The following is a 22,949-nucleotide window of genomic DNA, read 5'->3' as shown; positions in this document are numbered from 1 at the left end:
CTGGCTGGGAGTCTGAAATCAGTGAAAACTCTTTCTTCCTCAGTCAGAAATTCAAAATGGCCATCTTGGTCAATGGAGGCCTAAAAACAGCCTGGGACTTTTGACAAATAGGTCATGACTCTGGGCTTAACCAATGCCATTTTCACATTATTATTATTATTTATTATTGAGAAGAGACAAAGAGTGAGCGAAAGACAGGTATATATACACCATAACAAACAGACATGCAACACTTGAAGGATTGCCTTCCCCAATACTAACCAACCCAGGATTTAAGATGAGTCGGGGAGTCTTTGCTTATGGTGTCCTTGAGAAATATGTCCTGTGGGGCTACCACATGTGAAAGGGCCTTTTCGGTGGTGGCACCTCAGCTTTGGAACTCTCTTCTGGTAGAGATTCAGCCAACTCCCACGCTGCTGTCATTTAGGCACTAGTCAAAGTCCTATTTATTTGTGCAGGCTTTGAGGGTATAGTCAAGGGCTCTAATTATTTTGTGTGTGTGTTTGTGTTGAGGGTTTTATTATATCTTATTATATATTTGTGATTTTAGAGTTGTGGTTTTAATGTTGCTTATGTGGTATACTGTGTTTTGTTAGTTGCCTGGGCTCTTTGAAGGGGAGTGAGGGATATAAACCGAATAACTAAATAAACAGCACTGTTCTACTCCAGATAAGAGAACAGAAAGATTATACAGACTGTCTTCAGAGAATGCCTGGGCCATCAGAGCAACGTGGTGGACCTTCTCTCAGGCACACAAGGGTCTGGTTCTTACAGTATTCTCCCTCTAAGAAAAGGCTTAAAAGCACGTGGATTTCAACCCACAATGATTCATCGTCAGGTGACACAAGTTACCACAGCGAAGGTCAGTCACCATGTATCTGTGGTCACTCCTTCTGACAGCGCTTGCTCAAAGGTTACTAAGGTAATTCTCCAATGCCATCTGGTCTCGGCTTGTCATTGCTGCCGCTGCTGCCCGGAATAATGTAAAATTAAAAAGAAAAAAAAAGGGGAAACTGTTCAGGAAGTTAGTGGTAAACTGCAGTATGAAAGTTGCCGACTTTCATTTCCGGTTCCAAAACTGTGGGAATATTTTGTGAAACACGAAGGCCATCAGACATAGGAATTGAAAACCGTTTGTGTGTCCAAGAACGCTCAGAAGAGATTCCTATTAGTCTCACCTAGATCCTGCTGTTAGCTGAGGTGGCACCTCCTGTTCCCCCACCCCAAAATGTCGCTACAGGGCTGTTCAAATACAGAGCTGGGCCTCCTTGTACGTTTCCTGTCGTTCTTGTTGTATTATATCCAGGGGGATTTTAGGATGTTTTTAGAAAGTTTTAACAATGAATATTATGTTCTTAATTCAGTTTTATGTATTTTATATTTACTGTTCTCCGCCTTGATCAAATGGAGAGGTGGGTAAGAAATAAATTTTATTATTAGGTTGTGATTTATGCTTCTTTTGAAAATGTAAATTGCTTTATGAAGTTCACCTGAGAAGTATAATAGAAATTACTTCACATTTTATTTGATTAAAGTCGACACTGTTGCCAACTTCTTGGTGGACGAGGCAAAGCGAATCCCCTTGACCAGACAACCAAGCATGTTTAACCCTTCTACAACCTGCCCCAGCCGTGTTCTGACAACACAAGCTGCGGTCACAGCATGAATATTCAAAAGCTGCCCAGCACATGCTGGCACACACCGCAACCCACTATGCAATGCCAGATTTAGGAACAAGCTAAGTAAGCCAGGACTTATACCTTCATATTATGAGGGCCTCTAAATACGTTGGAGATAACTTTGGCTTAAAGGTGTTGGAAAGTGACTTGCAGCAGAGATGCTTTATATAGAGAAAGCGTGGCAACACAACATTTAGAATTGGAGACAATAAGCACAAATGAGAGCCAATTTATAAGTTCAAATTAACTTACCTTATTAGTGCTTTTATACCCAGAGCAGGCTATCTAACACTAACTCCAAGCACCACATTCAGTGGCTAGCAGAACAGCCTTCTGGGATATGACTGATCCTCAGTTTTACTACTTATTAATGATTTCACTACAGAAACCACCATTTGCAAAATCTAGCAACATCTTTATGTAACCATACAAATTTTAATTCCTGTGTGGTGCGATCCTATACACATCTACTCAGATGTAAGTCCCACGGCATTCAATTTATTATTTATTAGATTTATATCCTGCCTTTTTTCCTTCTTAAGGAACACCAGGCGGCATACATAAACCTCCTCATCCTCTCAACAACAACTCTGTGAGGTAGGTTAAGCTGAGAATCTGACTGGCCCAAAGTCACTCCACAGGCTTCCATGGCTGAGTGGGGATTAAGAACCCAGATCTCCTGACTCCCAGGCCCACACTCTAACCACTAAACCACACTGGCTCTTACTTACTCCCAGCTAAGTGTGTAAACTGGATTACAGCCCTAAATGTATAATGGCTTGCTTTGTAGCCACATCTGCCACATACTTAGTGGTGAGAAAATGCACTCTGCACATGAACCATTTTGTGTTGTTGTTTCATCGCCATTAGGCGCCCTATCCCAGAGCTGAGCCCTGGCATTCAGAAGAGACTATGTGTCCAGACAAATATTAAGTCTTGAACCACACCCCTTGCTTTTGCTGCCTGGATTCCAGCTCGCAAGCACTCCATCATCATCACAACCACTAATATATTAATAGCTTTATTATTAATCATATTCCAAAGCCAGTAGTGCAGCTGGGACCGGACCTTGGGGCCAAAGTCCAGGGGCTCACAGACCAGCCCCCGTCCCCAAATAACCACCCAGAAAGCGGAAGGTGATGAGAGCAGCAGAAGCAAACTCCCATTTTACTCCTGTAAATGGTGCTATGGTTTACGTGGGCTTAAAATGCAAATCTGCACATGCTCATAGTAATGGTGTGTGTGCGTGTGTGTGTGTGTGTGTGAGTGAACCACCCAGGGAGTTTCGGCTATTGGGTGGTATAAATATGCAACGAAGGAATAAATAAATAAATAGTTGGTTGTTGTTTTTTAAATCAGGGTTGGGAGGCAGTTTTTGTTGTTCTAACATCTGGAACGGCAAAGCGCTTGCAAAGCAAGGGATGGTGGCTTGGCCGGGGGCGGGGAGAAGAGAAATGTTAGTTCTGCAAGACGCACGTGGGCTAGTAAAAGAGGCTACCGAGAAGAAGGACTCAATCCGGGGTCCAAACCCACTTAACTTCACCACTTTCCCAAGAGGAACCTGCATTACTTACCATCCCCCCGATCTCTACGTCCTGGTCATCAGTTAGGATGAGGAGTATATTACTCTTGCCCTTTCTGCCACCTCCAGCTTCTGCTCGCCCGGCGGCAAGCAGTAGCCAGGGCATGAACAGAGCCCAGAAGATCCCAGGGTTCAAAGAGCCCCCCATGGCTAGGGCTGCTAGTAGTAGTAGTAGCAAAGTAGTAGTAGTTTGCCGCCGCCCCCTCCCCTTGCTTAGCTGTTCTACGTAGGGGTGGCTAGTTGCAGGCTGGCTAGCTGGGAAGAGGAGGAGAAGGTGGAGATTTTCAGGAAGTGCAACTTTTCTGCGGGTCATATGATTGCCTTACAAACTCCACCTGCCTCTGGGGCGCTGCCCACCCCCGGAGAGCGAGGCGAGGCTAGCCGAGAGGACGATCTCCACCCCCTACTCCCTACTCCCTAGCCTTTTCTCTCTTTTTTGCAGAAGGTTCACTTTCAGTTTTGCAAGGGACCCGGGGGGCGGGGCGGCCTCTGTACTCCAGCGCCGCCCCCGGGAGGTGCTTATTTGCATAAAGGGGCGTTGCCTGGGGAGGCCCTTTCATTCTGTCCGATCGGATAGGCGGCGAGGGGTGAGTATTCCTTTCTTGACCTGGGAAACGGGGCTGTCCGGCGCCTCTCTGCATGATTCCTTGAAAACAAAGCCTCGCATGAAAGCTTGTAGCCTCAGCTTCCTGGTCCTGTGCATGTTTACTCGGGAGTAAACGTTCCCTGCGGAGTTAAGAAGAACCGTGCTGGATCAAACCGAGTTCATTTAGTCCAACGTTGTGAGGGGTAGCCAATGTTAGTCCTATATAGAGCAGACCTATTGAAATGAATGAGACTTGTGATAGTTACAACTAATTTAAGTCCCAGCCCTACTCTATGTTGGATGGGAACTCACAAGCAGGGCATGAGTGCAACAGTGCCCTCCTGCCCATGTTCCCCAGCACTGGGGTACATAACCATACTGTCTCTGATACTGGATGTTTATAGCTTTTTCTCCCTGGCAAATGCATGGATTGTTTGGGGAAATTGGACCATCCTGCCTATATTTATTTATTTTTCTTGAAAGGAAGCTCCTTTGAATTCAACATGTCCTTTCTTTTACTGCAAGCATTCTAGCCTCAAGTGCACTCCAGTGCCTCTTAACAGCACCCTGAACCTTAGGCATTAATTAATTGAGATGAAGAAGTTTTTTCCCTGCCTGAGGAAAACTTCTGCCTATAAATACCAGGCTGCTGTTAAAGGCACAGAAGGAATGAAAGGAACCTCTCGTGCAAGCACTTGAGTCATTGCTGACTCCAAGATGGTGGCATTGCCTTCCCCAGTCACAGTTACCTTTCCCCCAGCTAGCTGGGTACTCATTTTACCGACCTCGGAAGGATGGAAGGCTGAGTCGACCTGAGCCGGCTGCCTGAGAACCAGCTTCTGCTGGGATCGAACTCAGGCCGTGGGGAGTTTTGGCTGCAGTAACTGCCGCTTACCACTCTGTGCCACACAAGGCACAGAAGGCAAGCTTATAACCAGAAATCGGGTTTTAACTGTTCATTTCAGAAGGAAAGGTGTAGCAATCAAAAATAATGCATCCATCTTGATTGTGTTTCCACAGGGCTGTGGCCCCCAGCCCGCTCCTGGCCATGCCACAATCCTTGATTATTATTTTTTTGGCTTTGTGGGGAAAGGCCCTGATCCATTAAGCCTGTGATGTTGCCACATCCTGTGAAAAAAAAGCGTCCCCGTGAACCTAAGCCCACCCCACCGGCTGACCCAGGACATCCTGTGCGCTTCCCTGAAGTGGTCCTCTGCCTGGTAGAAAAAAGGATGGGCGCGACCCGCAAGGCCTTCCTCACTACCCTGGCCCGCTCCAAGGGCTTCTGTGTAGAGGATGCGAAGAGGTAAGAAGGAGCTGGGCCCGACTGATTCTCTGGTGGGGTGTCAGGGCACTCAAGCGAGAATAGACAACAGGGCCAGGAGGAAGGGGAAAAAGATGGCCACCTGTCGCAATTTTTAAAATTCGCATAGCCAACCCTTGGAAGCTTTGGTGATAGGGCTGCCCCACCCTTTTGGGTCGGTGGGCAGATTTGGGACTTTGAGAGAGTCTCATGGGTGCTCTCACAAAATGGCTGCCTTGGGGACATGGCCAACCATAAACCGCTCATTTCCTTGAAGGAAAACTGGTGAGGCCCAAAGAAAAGGGACTCGCCCAAGAACCCAAGTACAAGTTTCTGCAGTCTAAAACAACGAAGCCTCTCTTTAGAAGCCAAATAAAAATGGTGCTGGAAGGGAGAGCTTTGCAGCATGCTAGCCTGCCTGTTTTGTTTTAAAGCGTAATTTTAAAAAACTTAAGAAACAAAATCAAAATCAGGACGGGTAGGGCGCGTTGCAGCCATCGAGGGGTGTCTGCAGGCATGAAGGTGCTAGTGGGACCTCATTGGAAGCCCCAACAATAGAGCAACTAAGTGTTTGGCCACAAAGAAACGTTGGGACTTAGGGTGGAATCCTATGGGGAATGCTGGGGGTTCTAGGTCTGTCTTCTGTCGTGACATGCATAGGATTGTATCCTTATTCTTCAATCCTAGGCATGTTTCGACAGAGAGAAGTTCTGCAACTCCCATAATTCCCCAGCCAGCCATTTATCTCCTGCTTTGGGCAATAAAATTATTCGGGGTCAACCCCAGCTGAGTCTTAGCTTGAGTTCCATTTCTTCAAAAAACAGTTTTTTTTGTACCGGATTGGATCAATAGAGGTTACAGTTCAGGTCTTATTCTCCCCCCCCACACACACACACACCTTTCCATGTGGCGTCTCCCCTAGTGAGAGGGTGACCCATGTGGTGTCAGAGGGCAACTCTGGAGATGAGGTGGTCAAGTGGCTGAAGAGGAATGGGAACTGCTACATGGATGCTGTGGGGAGCGGCCCGGCCCTTCTAGATCTCAGCTGGTTCACCGAAAGCATGAGCGCAGGACGGCCGGTGGAGATCAAACGCAAGCACTGCCTAGAGGTAAGAAAGGAGCCTCACGAACGCTTGATTTTTCCTGGTCTCCAGCAGGATTCATACAGACCGTGGCTTGTCTGTATGGTTTGTTTAAATGCGTATTCCCCCCTTTCTGGACTAAGCCTCCAAGGCAGTTAATGACATCGGCCCCGTTCAGACGACACTGTTAACCATGCCGTTAACCTTTTTATGGTTTAGCAGCATGGTTAACAGTGTCTTCTGACATGCGTTTTTAGCAGCAGAAAATTTGGTTTAAGGTGTCGTCTGACACGCACCTCTGGATCACAGGCTGAAATCATAGAGCTTCCAGTACAGAGTGGCCAAAATTGCCCCGACCGCTCTAACCTATGGGCTCAATAACTGCTCCAGCCTGCTTGGTTATAATGGGCGCTGCAGCCGCCATTTTGGTTAAGCGGCTCCCGTTTTTGTGCGGTAGCGCCTTCTGGAAATATGCCTTTTTTTACTCCCCATCCCCAATCTGATCTACTCTTTCTCTTACCACGTTGAAGCCCCGTTACGGTGTTGTGTTGAAGCACCGTTACGACGTCAAGTGAAATGCCCGGTGCAACTGCCAGTCGTCTTAGCTCACGAACTGCTGGGATACGGGGCGGAGTGTTCGGAGGACTCAGGTGCTCATCTAACTGCCTTGTGGTTAGCGTGTGGTTAAGGAAAACTGCAGCACAAAAGGGCTAACGGTGTTGTCTGCTAGCATTCCGTATGTGGTTAGTGTTAACCACAGCTGAACGTGGTTAAGCTAACCACAAAGCACTGAGTGTCGTCTGAGCGGAGTCAATAAACACAGCATTCCCTCTAATACCGGATTGGATGCTGAGTGACGACAGCTATGTAGCTAAAATGGGACCACTGATAAACAAGAGGGAGGAATGCTTGGAGGAGTCTCAATGTTTGCAGAACTACAAGTAGTCTTTAAGGAGGGGGGGAACATTCAAGCATCCCACCCCCCCAAATATGCCCACCCTAATGAGCATGGGTTTCTGTTGGGATGGGTGGGACATAAAATGCTACAGGATGGAAAGCGGAATGGAATATCCTGCAAGAAGGCATGACTAGCTGGCTGGAACCCCGAGCAAGAATTCTCCGCACAGCAATCCACTGTTGCATGTCGCATTTGTACAATTACAACACAATACAATCTCGAATACAGCAACATCAAAATCAGATAAAGCGAGCAGATAAAAGTTAAAACAGACAAGCTATGACAATTGGATAAAAATAGTTGCCACCATTTTTTTGTATTGGTCCTGGACTCATTCTTGCGTTCCTCTCAGCAACCTTGATGCACAGAAATTTAGCATGTGCATCTTTTTTCTGGACATGGAGACAGAAGTGATGGGAAAAGCTGCACCTTAATTTCATGTGTGTTCATGTGTATACCTCAAGGTCAGGGTGATGCTTCACGCATCTGATGGTGCGAGTTGTAGACCATGTTCCCCAGCAACTGGTGCACACAGGCTTATTGCCTTTGCTACTGCAGGTAGCACAAAGCCATCAGGACTAATAGCCATTGATAGCCTCTATTGATTTGCCAGCAACAGACTAACACAGCTACCTCTCTGGACATTGTTATAAAAGTTAATAGCCGAAGTTGTTGATCCAATGAACAAAGTAAATTTTTTAAAATGTATCAAAACTAAAACTTCCTCAATTTGACCACCTGATTATGCTTTTAGTTAAGTTACAAAAGTTAGAGAGGAATCAGCATTCTTTTCCAGCTTGCTACTTGATAATGAGATGCCTTAAGGTTGCCTCTTTGTGCTCATAGCCTTGAGTGTGTTCTAGCTGTCCGTTTGTGAATGGGAGCAAAATTCAAATGGATTAATTACTCCTAGGCCTCTCAGCTACTGGAGTATTGTAAAATAAAGGTTATTAGCAAAGGCTGTAATGAATGTTTGGGATGTGCTTGCACTCCTTAGGGAGGGGCCATGGCTCAGGCACAGGGAACCTGCTTTGCACGCAGATGGTCTCAAGATTAATCCCTGGCATCTCTAGGTAGGGCAGGGGACGTTCCTGCCCCAAATGCTGGAGAGCTGCTACCAGCCAGTGTTGACGGTACTGAGCTAGATGAACCGAGGATCTGACTCACTATTTGGCAGCTTCCTGTGTTCTTTGTGTTGCACTGCTGTGAAAGGCAGTGCAACGAGGCCAAGGTAGCAGAAGTTGGCAACTCGGTGTCACACGTGCTTGACTTCCAGGGCTTGCTCTTAAGTATTTATTTATTTATTACATTTATATACCGCCCCACAGCCGAAGCTCTCTGGGCGGTTTACAACAGTTAAAAATGGTAAACATTAAAAAGTATACAAGATTTAAAAAACCATCAGAAACATAAAAACAACAGTATAAAAATAATAGTATCCATTTAAAAACAATTCTGGGGTCCATTAAAAACAAACTTAACATTGTTAAATGCTGTTAAAATGCCTGGGAGAAGAGAAAAGTCTTGACCTGGCGCCAAAAAGATAATGTTGGCGCCAGGCGACCCTCATAGGGGAGATCATTCCACAGTCGGGGGGCCACCACCGAGAAAGCCCTCTCCCTTGTTGCCATCCTCCGAGCTTCCCTCGGAGTAGGCACTCGGAGGAGGACCTTAGATGTTGAGCGCAGTGTACGGGTAGGTTCGTGTCCAGAGAGGCGTTCCATCAGGTATTGTGGTCCCAAGCCATCTGTCCAGATTAGACAGGTTTCTCCTCCCCATGCCCCCCACCCCTGTGTGTGTGATCTGCTTCTGAGACACAGAGAGGGAGGCACAGTCTGTCGGGAACCCCCAGGTTCTGCTGCTGTTTATATGCAACTTTTCCTCTCTGCTTTTCCTGCCTCCCCCAATTGGATTGGGTGCATGAATGGCTGAAAGCAATCTTTTGTGCAATTGGAAATGCCCTACCGGCCAAAGAACTGGCTTCAGAAAAGCAGGATTGCACACTGTGACTCTGAAAGATGGATCCCCCCCTTCCCAAAGATAGTTCCCTGATGATGATTATTTCCCCCATGTCTTTGTCATCTTGTGCCGTGACACTGCTAGAGAGTGACAAAGAAACAGAAAACTGGGCGCTGGCTTTTATATCAATGCCGGATGCAAAAGTTTCACAGCGGTTGTTCTCAGCCGTTGACATGGGGCAAGCTATACATCCTGAAGGCATGTCGTCCTCTTCTCTGTTCTGCTCAGGTGACTGCCCATGCAGAGAAGCTGGAAGGCGACAGCCAGGTGGCCGCGTATGCCTGCCAGCGCCGAACGCCGCTCACCCACAACAATGCAGCGCTCACGGTGATTTTGCTCGCCTCGAGGTCTGGCGACTAGAGTAGACAGAGCTTGGCTTGCGGGGAGGGAGCAAAGAACGACGCTGCCCGGACAGTGGAGGCTTGGATTGGGGGGGGGGGCAAGGGATTTTGGGGCCTGTGGCAGAAATTCCAAGTGGCGCCCCATCTCCGTTATTACGGAGTACTGCTATCTGCCAGGAAGTTCTCCTTCACAGGGCCGGTTGAAAGGGATGGGGAGGGTGTGGGAGCACCGCTGTGCCGCTCACAAGTGACTGAATTACAGCTGGTTTCAGAGTAGGATGCAAGCAAGTTAGAAGGATTAAGTTGCCACCACTTTTACCGCCCATGTTGCATTGCCCTGGCATGCTAAAAAAAAAAAAAAAAAACACCTGGGGGGGAGGGGGAGAAGCTTTTTCTAGAATGGTGGCAAGTGGTACGATCTCACCAGAGAGTTATGCCTGCCCCTTCTTTGCCTTTATGGCTTTCCAAGCTAGCTTGTCAAGCAAAGTCTTCCACCTTAGCCTCCTCCCTGATGCTCTAGCTTTATACATGCGGGTAGATCTTGGTGTAGGGGACACATAGATGTGCTCAAACATGAAACTTCCTGGATGCAGATGGTGAGGTGGTACAGTCCTTTTCTGAGTGTCAAAAAGCCCCGACAGGGATTATCTTTATCGGTTTTCCTTTTTCAGGAAGCTCTGGAAACCATGGCGGAGGAGGCACACTTCTGTGGCAGTGAAGTACGCAGCCTGGGCTTCACCAGAGCTGCCTCGGTGCTCAAGGCCTTATCCTGGGCTGTCAGGAGAGTGCAGGAACTGAGCGGCCTTCCCTGCATAGGGGAGCATTCCAAGAGAATCATCCAGGTGATGCTGTCCTTGAGTCATGTTACCCCTTTTCAACACTCCTAACCTCTGTCCTCCCATTCTTCTCCGTGTTAAGGCTGTGTCTAGGCCACCATTCCAAAGAAGTACAGAAACAAACGTAGACTGACATTGATCGGGTGTTTCAGCTCTCTGAGGATGTCAGCTTTCTTTTTACTAAGGGCTAGAAACTTGTCCCTTTGGTTGTGGACGTGTGCTTAAAGAATAGTGGTAGTTCAGTGGTAGACCACTTGCTTTGTATGCAGAAGATGCCCGGTTCAATCCCCAACATCTCCAGGTGGGGCAAGGAAAGCTCCCTGTCTGAAATCCGGGAGTGATGCTGCCAGGCAGAGTCGACAATATTAAGGTAGAAAGACAAATAGTGTAATATAAGGGAACTTTCTCTGTTCCTAAAGGGAAGTACAATTTCCTTTATGTTTTTGCTAAAATCTGAAATGCCTAACTTTTCAGTTTTGCTACCCTTTTTCTCCTTTTAGAGTTTATTTGCTTTTTATTCTTCATATATATGTATCACTGAAAACATTGGGACCATTCTCTGTGGTTGGCACTAACCACAAGTTGTGCTGTCACACACAACACTTTAAGCCATGGTGAGAGCCGCTGCAGACAGTCCAACTGGGGTTAGTGAGTGACCAGGGGTTAGCAAAACGCATCACACAAGACACTTTAAGCCCTGCTGCTTAACCAAAAGCCTTAGCCAGCAGGGTTTTAGGTGTCTTCTGGACAGACCTGTTGACTTGTTTAGACTATACGAATATTCCTTATAGGAGATACATTTTTAAGTCGGTTGGCCCTTCTGAGAACAGTTTCTCCCCTGCTTTGTGGGTTTGTTTGTTTATTTATTTATTTATTACATTTATATACCGCCCCATACTAAAGCTCTCTGGGTGGTTTACAAAAGTTAAAAACAGTAGTCATTAAAACTAAATAGACAAAATTTAAAACCATCAAAAGCATAAAAACGACAATGTCCTTTTAAAACAACTATTCTGGGGTCAGTTAAAAACAACAACTCAGCACATGTTGTTAACTGCCTGGAAGAAGAGAAAAGTCTTGACCTGGCGCCGAAAAGATAACAATGTTGGCGCCAGGCAAGCCTCGTCAGGGAGATCATTCCATAATTGGGGGGCCACCACTGAAAAGGCCCTCTCCCTGGTTGCTATCCTCCGAGCTTCTCTCAGAGTAGGCACCCAGAGGAGGACCTTAGATGTTGAGCGTAGTGTACGGGTAGATTCATGTCGGGAGAGGCGTTCCGTCAGGTATTGTGGTCCCAAGCCATGTAAGGTTTTATAGGTTAAAACCAGCACCTTGAATTGGGCTCAGAAACATATAGGCAGCCAATGCGAGCATTGCATTTAATGCCTTTCCATTTTGGTTTCTTGCAACTGAACTGTCTCAGCCCTGTCTTACCATCTTCTGTCTCCCAAGCAGGAAATGCTGGAAGATGGCATGTCTGCCGAGGTGGAGGGAGTCCGGCAGTCTGACAGATACCAGACTATGAAGGTGTGATTGTTGTCCTTGGATAGCGTAATCTTTGGCCTGGTGGATGCAGCCAGGTATTGGGGGATGTTTAATGGAACGTGACCAAGTCTGTTGAACGCTAGGATCAGCGTTCTGTATATTTATTTATTTATTACACTTATATACCACTCCCATAGCCAGGGCTCTATGGGCAGTTTACAGAAATTCTAAAATTAAGATAAAAACGAGTATACAAAATTTAAAATTCTAAAACACAGAACATACACACATAAAGCGTTAAAAAACTAAACGTGTGGGTGATTAAGATGTGCCGCCATATGCCTGGGCAAAGAGGAAAGTCTTAACCTAGCGCTGGAAAGATAGCAGCGTTGGCGCCAGGCAAGCCTCATTAGGGAGATCGTTCCATAATCTGGGGGCCACCACCGAAAAGGCCCTGTCCTCATTGCCACACTCACAATTATGGGGAAGGATCGGGAAAATTTCTCTTCCAGAGACCCTTGGCTTCCACTTCTCTAATCTTTAATCTTTATGTATTTAAAGTAAGTTTCTAGTCCTTAAGGCTGCAAAGCCATGCTTGAAGGAGTAGGGTGAAATCTCAGCAGCCAAAGCAATAAGGTTTCTAGTGGTTAGAGGGTTCCATGGTCTGTGTAGTTCATTGCCTCCAAATCCTGTCTAGCAATCCCTGAAAATTCTGTGAAGCGAGTAAAATTTCCCCAACCCTGCATAATTTTTTAAAAGTTGTAGAGTCTATGGCCAGATCTGCACCATGCAGGATATGACACTTTGAAAACGGGTTGAAAACTGTATAAGGAGTGTGTCCTAGGCCCTAACAGTTGTCACTACCGTTATAAACTGGTTTAAAGCAGTAGTGTGGATCCTGCCCAGGTTTTAGGTGGAACATTTAGATTGCTCTGCCACAGAACTTTATTTTATATGTATTGCTGGGGGGAGAGCAGTTCTTAGAATTTCCTGGTTCAGTGCACGCCGCTTGTGCATGTGCACGGGCACGCAGCCCTCCCTTGGCATAACTTCTACACGAAGCAGCAGTTTATAGAGCTTTCGCTGGCAGAGCAACAGCCAAAGATTTGCAAAGGAAAAGAGAACTGCTGGCGTGGGTGAGGGAAGGAGATTGTTCCTGTGCTCCTATATCTGGAGTTTGTGTCTTATTGCCATCTGGTGGCTCCCCAGTATAGCAGGAAAGTATGTGAACCTTGCAGTCTTGCGCTGTGTACAGAAAATGGCTTGCAGCTTGCGTTGTTGACAGTAAAATTTCGTGTGTGCGTCTTGTCCTGGTCACACTGATTTTGCAAGTTTTGAGGTAGGGCAATTTCACTTGGGCATGAAACTGACAGTGCTGGAAGCTGCCGGAAATCAAGTCAGTTTCAGCACTTCACTGACTGGTGGTCTGTTTTTGCTGAGTGAAGCCTGCTTCCTCAGGACCCCACCTCCCAAGTCATTGGAGTGTTGAAATTGACATGACCAGTTGTTTGGCAGGGTGAAATTTATGGGGCACCATTAAGGTACCAACAAAATAGCCAGTTACTCAGTGTGTTACATAGGGTGACCGTATGAAAAGGAGGACAGGGCTCCTGTATCTTTAACAGTTGTATTGAAAAGGGAATTTCAGCAGGTGTCATTTGTATAAATGGAGAACCTGGTGAAATTTCCTCTTCATCACAACAGTGAAAGCTGCAGGTGCCCTGCCCTCTTTTAAATCTGGTCACAGTATAGCTGCAGTATAGCTCCTGTACGTTAACTGTTGTGATGAAGAGGGAATTTCACCAGGTTCTCCATATATACAAATGACACCTGCTGAAATTCCCTTTCCTATGCAACTGTTAAAGATACAGGAGCCCTGTCCTTTTCATATGGTGAAAAGTTTCGCTGGTCCCGCCACGTCCATTACATTTGTACATTTATCATGCTACCAGTGCTGGATCAGACCTGGTGCTGCAATAGCAGTCATGGAGAGGGGAGGTCACTCCCAACAGTGGCTTTGATTCTTACCTCGGATGCTTTTGGGAACACATCTGCAGCATAAACTACTCATACAATTTGCTCCTTGGGGGTCTAGGCTGTTAAATATAAATGGAATCCTCTTGAAGGCATTCTTCTGGTATGTTCTTTCACACTTGGGGTAGAATTTGGAAACCTGGTCCTGGTGTCAAAAGCATAAACACGTGCACACATGACAAGCATGAAGAGAATTGGATCACTGATGCCGCTGGCAAGGGATACCCAGTTGACTCCAACAAAAATACTGGTGTGGCAACAGCAGTGGTTTATATTGTTCCTGTGGATAAATGTCCTGATTCAATTGAAGGTGTTCACCTGGATGTTCTTACCTGTAAAGTTCTATGGGTTTGGGAACCGGATTCCGGAAAGACCACTTTCATTTTGTTTATTCATTAAGTTTTTATCCTGCCTTGCTGCCAAAAAAAAAAAAGCACTCCAGGTAGGTGACAATAGTAATATTACAATAAAAAACTACAATAAAAGCAATTAAGTCATAAGAGCAGATTAAACACACAATTAAAGCACATCAGCATAAAGAAGATTTCTCCTAATTTCTCAGCCGCCTTGAATGCCATTTTATTTTTGTAGAAAGGTGGGGTATAAATTGAATAAATAAATACCCCTCCATCAAGAGCAACATCCGAGGTTGTGCTTTAGATTCCCTCACTGACAGATAGTCTACAGGAGGCTACTAGGAACAGGGCCTTTTCAAGGCTGGCACTAACTTGATGACACATCCTCCCCAAGAAAGCTTATGTAACTGTAGCCCTGATGCTGTTTGCTCTAGGGCCGGGTGAATTTTTTTTTTAAGTCTTTAGAACCAACTGAAGCTGCTCAGATATTTTTGGTTTTGCTGTTAATTTTTGTGTCACTGGCTAGTGCTGATTTGTGTGGGTTTTCTATTGTACCTGCTGTTTTTTGAGGGGGTGCTTTTTTACTTGGGGGGATTAGTATTAGATATCCTAATTTGTATGTTAGTTGCCTTCCTCATTGAAAAGAGCAATAATAACAGACTGTGAAGGATTGAGGCCTACTGAGGCAAGGTAAATAAAGGCCTGGAGTTTTCTATTGGGAGAGGGTATCCCTGAGAGGAGCAGTTTCATTTCTCCAGTTAAGATTCATTTCCTCAAGTAGGAATTTGACTTTCTGTTTGTGGGGAAGAGGGTATAAAAGTATGTGAGAGCCAGCCAGGAACCAGACCAGACCAGAGCCAGAACAAGACAAGACCACAAGGAAGGAGCAGAAAGAAGCACTTGTATCTTTGCAACTCTTATTTTCTTTTAATGCCTTTTGTGTTACTCCCCTCTAACAATTTAAACAATTTGGTTGTTTAAATTCATTAGTAAACTGTTGTGTTAAGTCACTCGCCCCACATCTACAGCCTAACCTCAGCATTACTGGGAAGGTAAAAAGAAGGAAGGTGGGTCTCTTAAGGGGGCATAGGTTCTTAAGGTGTTGCTCAGAGTGTCCAGGTCATAGGGGAAATCCTGACACAGACGCACTCCCATGAAAGGAGATGGTCCATCACTACTGCTCCTCCCCTGCAACATACAGCTGCAGGGGAAGAAGATGCACTCTATGTCCTAGGATGCACCCTCAGTGCAGGTAGGGTGATGGTGAGGCTATCGCCCCCGGGCCAGTGCTAATGTGTGAACTGAGTGGATGCTGTGGAACATATGCCCCAGAATCCTTTGCTGCAGCAGACGGCAGTGACGTTGCAACGAATGGCATTTTCGTTCCACAGCTCTTCACAAAGATCTTTGGCGTGGGGGTGAAGACAGCCAGCCGGTGGTATCAGGAAGGGCTGAGGACCCTCGCTGACCTGCAGGTACATCGCACAAAGCTGAACAAAGAACAGCAAGCTGGTAAGTTATCTGCGCAGTCAAGAGGGGCTGGAGATGTGGCCTGCAGCGGGCCGGACAAGTGCTCAGCGAAGCGCAATTGCCCTGGCACACCGTTAGCCTCGGAAAGCGTGCTTTGCCTGCCCCCTAACGGCATGCCGGAGGAATTACGCACTTTCGGGAGGCCCGTATTTCCCCCCGCTGTGTTAATGGTGGGGGAAGAGGAGAAAGGCGGCGGAACTGCAGCATTGGGTGAAAAATCCGCCAGTCGCATCTGCCTGGACCATGAAGGCTGGATGAGGGGCGTCCGCTGCCCTCGCATGCCCAGGGGGATTTTCGCCCCAATGCTGCCACCAGCCTTTACTGGTAGCTTCTACATCAAGGCTGGCGGACCTCGAGCCTAAGGGCCAGATCCAACGCTCCTGGGATCCCAACCAACCTTCTGGGGTTCCCCAGATGCCCATTTCCCAATCCACTGACCTCGCTCCTTTCCTCCAACCACCGGTCATTTGGTGGTTTCCCAACATCTGTATATTTTCCACCTTCTAAATGGTTGAAATGCCGCTCCTGAGGTTTTGCTACTGGCAGTCGGAGCTTTAAGTTTCAATAAACTGGGTGGGGTTTTGGGGGGGGTTGGCTCCACCCTCTTTGCCTTTGGCCCCGCCCACCAACGGAATGCGGCCCCCGAGAGCTTCTCTGCAACTGAGTCCCGCGCTCCGGCTGAAAGAGGTTCCCTGCCCCCGTGTTGTGCTGACTGGCCGCGGCTCTCCAGGATTTCAGAGGGGGAATCCCCAGCATCAGTCCATCTAGGCCAGTATTGTTGACCCTAATTGGCAGCCACCCTCCGGGGTTTCTGCAAAGCAGGGGCCCTTTCCTCCCTACCTAGCGTGGAGTGGAATGTTGTTTCTTCCCATCTTCTCACGTCTTCGCTCCTGAGACACTGCTCTGTGACCTCCGGGTGATGGGCTTGTTTCCCTGCTCAGGGCTCCTTCATTACAAGGACCTCAACACCCCGGTGGAACGCCCCGAAGCGGAGGCCATCGCCCAGGTGGTTCAAGAGGTGGCTGAGCAGCTGTTGCCTGGGGCCTCCGTCACTCTGATTGGTGGCTTTAGAAGGTGAATTCTTTGGGAGGATTGGTTCTTGACAGGTGGGCTGGGCATCCCGTTCCTGGAATGCACTCGTGTCACATCCACTCAGTGTCACATCTGCTCAGCCGCAGCAGCTCCTTCGTCCTCCGGTAATGTCATCTGTTACTTCCACACTCTCTAGACTGCAGATGTAAACCACTCTAAGGCAGAACCTGTAAGGAACGTAGGAAGATCTCTGCTGGGTCAGACCAAAGGACCATCAACTCCAGCACTGTTCGCACGGTGGCTGACCAGCTGTCAATCAGGAACCCACAAGCAGGACACGGGTGCAACAGCACCCTCCAACCCATGTTCCCCAGCACCTGGTGTATACAGGTTTACCGCCTCTGATCCTGGAGGTGGCACTTAGCCACCAGGTCTAGTAGCCATTGAGAGCCTTCGCCTCCAGGACTTTGTCCAACCCCCTTTTAAAGCCATCCAAAATGGTGGCCATCACTATATCTTGTGGTAGTGAGTTCCACAGTTTAACTATGCGCTGTGTGAAGAAGTCCTTCCTTTTATCTGTCACAAATCTCCCACCAATTAGCTTCATGGGATTGACCACATTGGATTCTAGTATTATGAGAGAAGGAAAGTGTCTCCCTCTCCACATTCTCCACACCATGCATAATTTTGTACACCTCTATCATGTCTCTCTTTAGCCTCCTTTTTTTCCAAGCTAAACAATCCCGGTTGATGTAACCTTTCCTCATAGGCAAGCTGCTCCAGGCCCTTGATCATTTTAGGTGTCCTTTTCTGCACTCTTTCCAGCCCTCGGAGGTTGCCCTATGAAGGCACTAGGGATCTACCAAAGAGAGTTTTAAGCACTCTCCCAAAACGATAATTCCCAAGTTTCTTTAGAGGAGGTTACGATAGTTTAAACCGGTTTCGAGAGGGGTTTATGTTTGTAGTGTGTAATATGTCTTCTGAGTCTGTATTCCTGATGGGGAATTATCGAAAAGGCAGGTCTTCTTGCCTGTCAGAATGGCAATGAAAGCACAAATGTCAGATTCTGATGCTGGAGGGAACACACAGGATGCGTTGCCTACTCTGCCATCCTTCCTTGAACCCCAGCTGATAGATGTGGAGTGCAGAAAATCATGATACTCCCGATACCGTTTGATTCAGCCAAGCAGGCATCCTGGGACCCTCCAGATGTTCTGGCCTACAACTCCCATGATTCCTCACCCTTGACTATGCTGACTAGGGCTGATGGAAGTTGTGGCCCTCTAGGTGCTTTGACCACCAAGTTGCCCTCTCCTAAGTTTGATAGACCGAAACAGGCATGGTTGTTTTCAAATTAAGTGGGCAAGCTCTTGAACTCTGTACATGCCAGTAACTGGAGCGCCCAATAAGAAAATAGATCCCTTAAGTTGGAATTGTTGGGGAGTATGGACACGGAGCTGGATGGCCTGGGTTGGGCAAGGGCACTGCAGAGCGTGTGGTTTCGTGTGCGTTATGTGCAGCTGAAGACCACGACTCCGCTTCTCGCTGCCTTCCCCGTGACTCCGACGTTACTGCTTCCCCTTCCCCTGCAGGGGAAAACGGAGCGGCCACGATGTGGACTTGCTCATCACACACCCTGCGGAAGGCCAAGAAGCGGGACTGCTGAGCAAAATCATTGGCTGGCTGGAGAGCCAGGTAGGAGCAGGTTCGGGTTCCAGTGGGACGCGCTGGGAACGGAGGGGTGTTTGGATGTGTTAAAGCGCTGGTCTTCAAGCTGTGTGCCGTGACCTAAAAGTCGGTCGCGAGATCAGTCCACTTGGGTTGCGGGAGGGCTGTTGTCGCCGCGTTGGGCGATGGCGAAATTGTGGAAGTGGGTCCCGTGTTGTAGATTGGGAGTCCGAGGTGGACCTCAGGTCTGGACGAGTCGAAGACCGCTGCTATAAATGTCTAGTAGTCATCCTCAGGGGTCCTTTTCCATGAGCCCCTGCCAAAGGAGGTGAGGCAAGTGGCTACCAGGAGGAGGGCCTTCTCTGCTGTGGCCCCCCGGCTGTGGAATGAGCTCCCTAAGGAGGTTCGCTTGGCACCTACATTATATGCATTTAGATGCCAGGTGAAGGCCTTTTTATTCTCCCAGTATTTTAACAGTCTATAAATAAATTTTAACTTGGTGTTTTAAATTTGTAATTTTGCATTGTTGCTGTTTTTATCTGGTTGAGCCTTTTATATTGTATTTTATATTATGGTTTTATATTGTTGTTTTATACTTTGAATGTTTTTAATTTTTGTGAACCGCCCAGAGAGCTCCAGCTATTGGGTGGTATAGAAATGTAATAAATAAATAAATAGTAGCTTGCCTGAATTCACCCAGTGAGTTTCTGCCTTAGATGAGATTTCAGCTCTTGGTTATGGTGCTATTTATTTCATTTCATTTCTATACCGCCCAATAACTGAAGCTCTCTGGGCGGTTCACAAAAATTTAAACCATGAAGAGCATAATAAAACAACCAACAATTTAAAAACACAAATACAAAATACAGCTGCACCAACTCTCCTACGGACCTATTCCCGGGACAAGTATCGTTGGACATCTGCCATAGCCCACATGCTCCAAGGAGGGCCCAACTGCCAACCTTTGGCTGTACTGTTCCCCTTGCTTGTTCCTCTTCATTCACCTACCTGGATCCAGTGTTGGGCACAACATGGCCAAACGGGGCACCCATTATCAGTCACTGGACCCTCCTCCTAATCGTTGCATCCTGTTCACCAGCCCCAGGTGGGTTTTGGGCCAGGACCGGCTGAAGACCACTGTGTTAAAGGACAGGAACAGTTCCTTCCTTGGGAAATTGCGAGGCAAAGCCCATCAAGCATTCTAAAGCCGCCTTCCCCAACCTGGTGTGCGGTAGATGACTTGACTACAGCTCCCATCATCCCCAGCCAGCCAGGCTCCTCCCTCTCCTTTTGCCTTAGTGATTGTCCCTATGTTGCCCTTGGAGGAGGTTCCCTGCTGCAACTCTGCAAGAGTCACTGTTCTGGGCTGTCTGAAGTGTGCCCCCAATCGGTGAGTTTTGCAGAAGCCTAGGGCTTGGGTTCCTGTGCAGCAGGGACTTCCTCCTCCAGCACACTCTTAAAATTTCATCCCTTTTTTGAAGTGCAAGAGAGACATGTGCCTCAGAAATCAGAGGTTTGGGAAATGCTTTACTGTATAAATGCTGGGTGTTAACAACAGAGGGCCTGTTGTCCGTCCGTCCCTTCCTTCCTTCCTTCCTTCCTTCTTTCCTTCCCAGGACTTCTTGCTGTATCACAGCAGCCGCAGAAACACTTTCCAGTACTTCGAAGAGGAAGAAGAGCAGGAGATCAGCAGTAGCGCAAGCGGGATGGACCGTTTTGAGCGATGTCTCTCCATTTTCCGCCTTGGCAACTGCCCTGGGGCTGTTCAAGGAGGCGCTGGGGCTCAGAAGCCTGGAGCATCCGGCTCCTGGAAGGCTATAAGGGTGGACTTCGTTGTGGCCCCCTGCAGTCAGTTTCCATTTGCTTTGCTGGGTTGGACCGGCTCAAAGGTGAGTTTCACTAGTATCTTGTTTTGGGTTGTTTTGTGTTTGATATTAATTACACAATGTTCTAAAGACACCTTAAACCACAGTGAGTACGGCTTTTTTGTTAACAAAAAAGCCTTAACCACCGTGGTTTAAGGCGTCTTCGGAACAGGGCCAATGAGTTTTTATTTTGGGGGGCATGATGTTTGGAAGCAGCTGCCTTACAGCCCATCTTCTCTCTGAGTGTTTCTACACCAGTGATATATAGCACGTTTGTGACTGACAACTCAAAAGATATTTGTGAGTCCTTTAGATGATGTTGTCAACCTCCAGGACGTTTCCCGTTCCTTCCTCTGGAAACCTCACTCTTAAAAAAACACCTCAGATATTCTGGTTCTTTTGAAATAATATGGGTTTTCCCAGCATCTAAAGTCAAAGTTGTGCTACAAAGCAGCTGCTAGATGGCACTGTCCCATTCAAGGCTACGAGCATTGAAAGGAGGGGAAGTTTTCAAATAAAAAACATGTGGCCAGTAATTCAAACCCTGCCGCTGCCCCTGTGTGCCCATGTAATGGAGCCCATCACAGTTGCACAAAGGAGCAGCCCCAGTAAGGCAGAGCAGTTTCCCCCTAATGTAGATTCTTGCTCTCCCCCAGAATTTCGAACGGGACCTGAGGCGTTTCTCCAAGCAAGAGAAGAAGATGACTCTCAACAGCCACAGCCTCTATCACATGGAGCAGGTGCGTGGCCTCCAGGGAGGAGAAGGAAGACGGATCCCCACATCGGAAGACTTGTGTTTTTGAGCTTGGCACACCTTCACAGAAACGACTTCTTCTGGCAGGGATCAGCAGTGGTTGCAGTTCTCTTCAAGATGGCCGCATTCCGAGCTGGTTCCCCCACTGTCCGCATTACAGCGCTGCTTGTTTTGCTTTGAGCCGAGGAATGGGGGAAATGCAAAACGGATGTCTGAAGTTTTGGGGTTCTGACTTCCCCACATCATCCCTTTCTCCTTTCAGCCTCTGCCATTGTGCTAGACGTGGGGATCAGGCATAGCATCCAGCCTTCTTTATTTCCTCTTTTAAAGGCAGGCTTGCATAAGGCCGTAAGAAGGGCCATGCTGGATCAGACCAAGGGTCCATCTAGTCCAGCATTCTGTTCACACCATAGCCAACCAGCTGTTGACTAGGAACCCACAAGCAGGATACGAGTGCAAAAGCACCCTTCTGCCCATGTTCCCCAGCAACTGCTGTATCTAGGCTTACTGCCTCTGATATTGGAGGTAATGCGTAGCCATCAGGGCTAGTAGCCATGGATAGCCTTCTCCTGCAGGGATCTATCCAGCCCCCTTTTAAAGCCATCCAAATTAGTGACCATCACTACATCTTGTGGTAGTGAGTTCCATAGTTTAACTCTGCGCTGTGTGAAGAAGTCCTTCCTTTTATCTGTCCTGAATCTCCCACCAGTCCACTTCATGGGACGCCCTAGCAGGCCCTTAAGGCTGCTCAGTTAGCCTGGAATGAACGCGGCTACAATTTCCTGTGAGATGTTAGAAGCAGGAGTGGTGAGAAGAGGAGGAGCATTTAGGGGTCATTGGGCTGCCCTCCCCATCATTTGCAGAAACTGATTCTGCCCCCCTACCCCACTCCAGGTATCTATCCTGCATACCTGAAGCAGAATAAATTATGCAAAGCAAGTTTGCTTGTCAACTTTACAGCTGCACAATTTATACGGGCCACAGGACCTGAGTCACCTTGATGCTGAATTTTTGTTGTGTCCTTTATTTTTGCAGGGGCAGGGGAGGGAGTCAGGATGTGAGCAAATAATTTCAACTTCATTTGTGTTCTTTTGTGTCTTAACTACACTTCAGAAAACGTTTCTGTCTGCTGCCTCCGAGGAAGAAATCTTCCAGCATTTAGGTTTGGAGTATATCCCCCCTGAAGAAAGAAACGCCTGAACCCCCTCATCGTGGGAATAACCCTCTCGGTCCTATGAATTCACAACCTCTTCCGAAGATACGGGAATGACGTGGCCACTCTCTTCCCCTTGACCTGCTCACATCTTTTCATGAACTTTCGGGATCACCTGTTGCTGTGGCTGCAAAGGCTGCCTGTTGTCTTTTCCCCCCACTGATTCAGAAATAGTTAGGATGGAGCAGAGATTACAACTCACTTCCTGCTGCAGGTCTGCAACCCATTCCCGGATGATGCCCGTCGAACTTAAGAAAATTAAACAAGCACTTCTTTTTCTACATCTTCCTCACTTCGTTTCTTCTGGTGGGTTTTTTTTTCGCATGGCAAGGGAGTCCCATGCCTGGCAGTCCTGCATTCTTACAGTGCTGCAGGCGAAAAGGGATTGTTTCCAACCGCTCTTCTCGGTAAAAGATCCCATGGAATCTCTGGTTAGTATCCACATTTAGTCCTACACAGAGTAGACTCACTGAAATGAATGGGACCTTCAGTGAGTCATGACTTACATTGGGTACTACTCTCTGGTTCAAAGATTTTTGGTAGCAAGGCTGGAAAAATAACCGGTGCTCAAGATCTTGAAAAGCAAATCAGAATTAGCATTCTCAGTTCTTCTCCCCTGCCCGAGT

The 22,949-nt window shown here is 47.4% G+C and overlaps 2 protein-coding genes across 3 annotated transcripts in view; one reads left to right on the top strand and one right to left on the bottom strand.

Annotated features, from left to right (window-relative positions):
- The window catches only part of LOC134407390 (N-acetylglucosamine-6-sulfatase-like), a 36,890-nt gene extending 33,226 nt beyond the window's left edge, over positions 1-3,664 (bottom strand). The window contains exon 1 of the mRNA XM_063139136.1: positions 3,254-3,664. Coding sequence (XP_062995206.1) covers positions 3,254-3,574 — 321 coding nt within the window. The 5' untranslated portion in view covers positions 3,575-3,664. The remainder of the gene's footprint in view (positions 1-3,253) is intronic.
- Positions 3,665-3,838: 174 nt separating this feature from the next.
- Positions 3,839-22,604, top strand: POLM (DNA polymerase mu). Of its 2 annotated transcripts, XM_063139613.1 has the most exons (12): positions 3,839-3,848; positions 4,868-5,153; positions 6,073-6,259; positions 9,438-9,536; positions 10,222-10,392; positions 11,842-11,913; positions 15,653-15,773; positions 16,733-16,865; positions 18,416-18,518; positions 20,108-20,380; positions 21,013-21,096; positions 22,224-22,604. In XM_063139613.1, exons 2-12 carry the CDS (start codon positions 4,963-4,965, stop codon positions 22,308-22,310), a joined length of 1,521 nt encoding a protein of 506 aa, XP_062995683.1. In that variant the 5' UTR covers positions 3,839-3,848; positions 4,868-4,962; the 3' UTR covers positions 22,311-22,604. The 2 variants fall into 2 exon arrangements, with proteins under 2 accessions (XP_062995683.1, XP_062995684.1); XM_063139614.1 differs by lacking the exon at positions 11,842-11,913.
- Positions 22,605-22,949: the final 345 nt, after the last annotated feature.

This window comes from Elgaria multicarinata, chromosome 12 (genome assembly GCF_023053635.1).
Source record: "Elgaria multicarinata webbii isolate HBS135686 ecotype San Diego chromosome 12, rElgMul1.1.pri, whole genome shotgun sequence".
Lineage (NCBI taxonomy): Eukaryota > Metazoa > Chordata > Lepidosauria > Squamata > Anguidae > Elgaria > Elgaria multicarinata.
Note: the sequence above shows the minus strand (reverse complement) of the source record. Positions and strands in the feature narration are given on the sequence as shown.

What these genes read in the sequence shown, in the direction of transcription:
- POLM (XM_063139613.1), top strand. Translation starts at nt 4,963, where the DNA reads ATGTTGCCACATCCTGTGAAAAAAAAGCGTCCCCGTGAACCTAAGCCC. An exon ending in ATTCCAAGAGAATCATCCAG is followed by an intron (nt 10,393 to 11,841) that starts GTGATGCTGTCC and finishes TCTCCCAAGCAG; the next exon opens with GAAATGCTGGAAGATGGCAT. An exon ending in CTGATTGGTGGCTTTAGAAG is followed by an intron (nt 16,866 to 18,415) that starts GTGAATTCTTTG and finishes CTTCCCCTGCAG; the next exon opens with GGGAAAACGGAGCGGCCACG.